Source organism: Vicia villosa, linkage group LG2 (genome assembly GCF_029867415.1).
Source record: "Vicia villosa cultivar HV-30 ecotype Madison, WI linkage group LG2, Vvil1.0, whole genome shotgun sequence".
Classification (NCBI taxonomy): Eukaryota; Viridiplantae; Streptophyta; class Magnoliopsida; order Fabales; family Fabaceae; genus Vicia; species Vicia villosa.
The window spans coordinates 152,223,586-152,227,669 of NC_081181.1; the positions used below are offsets into that span (position 1 = coordinate 152,223,586).

Below are 4,084 nucleotides of genomic sequence, written 5' to 3' on the forward strand. Positions count from 1 at the left end.
GCAGTCAAAGAAGTTCTTAGAGATGAAAGTGGCCACATATATATAATCCAAATTGACACATTAGGAAAGTAATATTGGACGAGTAACACTAGGATTGTAATAAGCTTTGTAATACACGAAATTTATGTCTCATCCCATATAATAGCCAATGAATATGTCAATTTAGTAGTGACGCATCACATGCACTTTCATTCATATCATATCATATCTAATGTCTACCTTGAAATTTTCTCTCATATCTTCCATATTCCTCTTTCTTTTTCACAGTTCAACTCAACTTTGTTTTAAACAATATTGTGGAAATCCTGAGTTAGGTCTTATTTTTGAGTTCCCTTTCATATTAAGAGAACGATTTGAATTTAACAATAATCAAAGTCATCGATGTGGATATCTAGGGTTTGAAGTTCATTGCAACGATGATAAGCAAGCTTTGCTTAAGCTCTCAAATGATAGAAATTTTGTAGTCAAAAGTATTTCTCTTGAGAGACAAAGAATTTGGGTCAACGGTCCCAATGATTGTCCACCACAAAGGTTCATTGAAAACATAAACGTTATTGAAGATTTACCTTTTCTATGGGACAACTCTTATCGTAAATATTATGAAAATGTTACATTTCTCAACTGTAGTACCGATTCTGGAAAGGAACCCAATCCAGTGATTGATGAGCTTCCAACTATACCTTGTATGAGCAATGCAAATTATTCGATTGTGTATACGTTGCAATCATCTATTGTTGATTCGTTGAGTTCAAGGTGTCATGAGATTGGATTTGCTAGGGTTCCAGTAAAAGATAATTCAAGTGACGCAATGGTAGTTTTGGATGGACTTTATTCTGATGCATTGTTGCGATGGGATACACCTTCTTGTGGATGTGAGCCTGATCAATTTTGTGGTTTTCTATCGGATACGGGTCTTAATGTTACTTGTTACCCTTCCGGCTACGTTCTTAATTTCCCAGGTATATTTGTTTTTGTTAAGATTAGTCATAAAGTATCATTCTTATAATTAGAGTTGTTAGTTCGGTCTTGGTGGATCTAGGACCTTTTATGGTTAGATAATAAAGACTCTATAATATAGGCTCGAGAATTATTAACCGAGTTCGATTCTAGATGGGCTTCAGACTACCCAGCCATAAACATATTTTTTTTATATTTTAAACAAAAAAAATTTCATAATATTTATTATAGATAAATTAAAAATTTATATTATTTTAAACATAATACATTTTTAAGTACTATATTACTCTTATAAATAGTATAATATATTTCTAAATACAATATATGTCTAAATTGTATACAATACTACTTGAATATTTAACATATGAGAAAAAAATAATATAATACGATGAAGGAATATTGATTATATTAATGTATAATATTTAAAGAGAAAGTTTGAATAGAATAGAGATAAAATTTAGTTAGGTGAGCAAAATTAATGTGTTATTTGGAGTAAGATAATATAAATATTAATATATATTTTAAATTTATAATTATGCGGGCCTAATAGGCTACCCTGGAAAATATAAACTCTAATTTTAAAGCCCCAAATCCTATGATTTTTAAAAAATGGCGGACCGGTCCATATGGACTTAGCCCATCTTGACAGCTCTATTATAATCAAGAGATTGAAACACAAAGTAGAGGAGCATATTTGTAGTAGGTAGGAAATAGAGTAAATCGTAAGTTTCGTCAAATCAAAGTCCAATTCGATAAAAAAAATTTAGGTTTGATATGAAACCTATTAAGGGAAGAGAATTTGACCCATCTCCATTAATCACTCACAAAAATTACTCACAATAGTTAGGATAAAAACTTGTAAAAAGAATACGGACATAGAAACGAGCAATTATTCATTAAAATTAACGGATATGAACGTGAGTACGAGTATTTAGTGCCCACATTATCCATACCCGCACAATGTATATTTATATATTTTTATTTATTATTAATTCACATATATGTTTATCAATTTTATTAAACACATCACTATTAAATTTGTATGTATTTGAATATAAATATTTTTCAACTCAACAATAACATCCTTAATTTTTAAAAAAAAAAATATTGTTAAAAATTAAAATGACATGATAAGTTAGGATTAATTAAATTTTTTATTAAAAATATGAGTAATCGGATATGAATATGAGTACTTAGATACCTAGAGAATACGAGTACATATATAAATATTGGTATTCACGCGGGTATGAATTTGGATACAATTTTTTTTCAAATTTCAGTTATACAAACAACTACTATAGTATCCAATCCATATCCTACCCGGCCGTGCTCATCCCTAAACCTATCATAAATTTACTTTTTGATTTGAGTATCATATTATTTAAAAATATTAAATCTTACTTATATTTAAATAAACTATCAAACTATCTTAATGAAAATAAATATTATTTGAATGAATTTATTTGAATTTAAATAAGACATAAATTTTGTAGACCAATTTTTTTTATAGAAATAAAAAAAATTTATGTCAACGTTTCTAAGTTGTTTTTACCTTACTTTAGTAAACTCAATAAGATAATTAAACTTTATTTATTTAAAATTTATAAAATCTAACTATATAAAATATCTTATTTTAATTTTTATTTATAATAATATTGTAAATATACATATAATTAATATAAATTATTGAGATTTTTTTATAAATTTATAATTTAATTCAAATTGTAAAATATAATAAAATAATAATAATAATAATAATAATAATAATAATAATAATAATAATAATAATAATAATAATAATAAATATAATTAATATTTATTTAAATAGACCAATTTGGTAGACTTTTGTTGGTCCACATGTGACATATTCTTATCCTTGCTCTTAAGTCATGATTCTTCACCACTAAATCAACTAATAGAGATTGATTTCTAAAAATATTTTCCCCGTCTGTTGACCCCTTTAATTATTTTATTTTATTTTTTGATAATATAATTAAATTGTAATATCTTATGCTAGAGTTTAAATTATGTAGGTGAAAATCCTTCAACACCAAAGCGTAAAAAAATTCACTTTTTTCCAGTAGTATGGGGAATATCAGGAATTTTGTTCTTCATATGGGTATCATTATCTATATATAAAGATAGAAGGCAAAACCGGATTCAGCAAAGACAAACAATTACAAATATAGAACCAAGTAATCGAGAACCACCTTGGTTTGTGTTTGGGCTTGATAGATCAAGGATAGAACAATATCCAAAAATTCAACTAGCAGAAAGTGGTCAATTACCTAAGTCAATTGACAATGTTTGTTCAATATGTCTTAGTGAGTATAAGCCTATGGATACCTTAAGGAGCATACCACAATGTAATCATCATTTTCATGTTGATTGTATAGATGTTTGGCTCAAGATGAATGCTACATGTCCTTTATGTCGAAATCTGCCAGGGTTATGAATGTGCTTTCAGTATCTCTTTGTGCCTCTTTCTACAATTTCTTATTGAATCTTCATCTTAGTGTTTCTATGATTAATTTTTGTGTGTCTATAATCATTTTCTTAAATTCATTTAGTTTTCCTTTTTGTTATGTTCATTCAATGTATCAAATTGTATAAAACACACCAACATTTATTTTTATATATCTTATAGAAACTATTGTACATATAGAGATAGTTTTATTTTAACCACTCTCAAGCATTAAACATAAACATGTCTTCAAGTTGTTATATGTTTGATTGGGCGAAAAAACACATGTCATGATTGAGTATGCATTTGACTAACATAAAATTGAATAATTATAAAAAGTCCATCATTATAGAGAATATATCTAAGAAGATCATGTACATGTTTCACATTATTAGGGACAAATCATCAAAGAGAGACATAATTCAGGGGAACTATCCATTCGTCCTTAAGAGATTCATGATCAATATAACATAAAGAGAATAATTAAGTCTTTCAAACAATTAAGGATGATTCTTAAATGATATTTCACCTTATCCCCCTCTTAAATTCTTCAAAATATTCCTCCTTGATCATAAATTTTATGACCCTAATGACTAAACACATTTAACTATATCCCAAGCCATTGACTTAACATTTAGATCTTGAATACCTCTTCCGTTTGTA

The 4,084-nt window shown here is 27.2% G+C and overlaps 1 protein-coding gene across 1 annotated transcript; it reads left to right on the top strand.

Moving 5' to 3' along the window:
• The first annotated feature begins 211 nt into the window (after positions 1 to 211).
• Positions 212 to 3,412, top strand: LOC131650352 (putative RING-H2 finger protein ATL21A). The gene is made up of 2 exons (XM_058920067.1): positions 212 to 959; positions 2,991 to 3,412. The coding sequence occupies exons 1-2, from the start codon at positions 212 to 214 to the stop codon at positions 3,410 to 3,412; spliced, it is 1,170 nt and encodes a 389-aa protein (XP_058776050.1).
• Positions 3,413 to 4,084: the final 672 nt, after the last annotated feature.

What these genes read in the sequence shown, in the direction of transcription:
- LOC131650352 (XM_058920067.1), top strand. Translation starts at nt 212, where the DNA reads ATGTCTACCTTGAAATTTTCTCTCATATCTTCCATATTCCTCTTTCTT. An exon ending in CTACGTTCTTAATTTCCCAG is followed by an intron (nt 960 to 2,990) that starts GTATATTTGTTT and finishes TAAATTATGTAG; the next exon opens with GTGAAAATCCTTCAACACCA.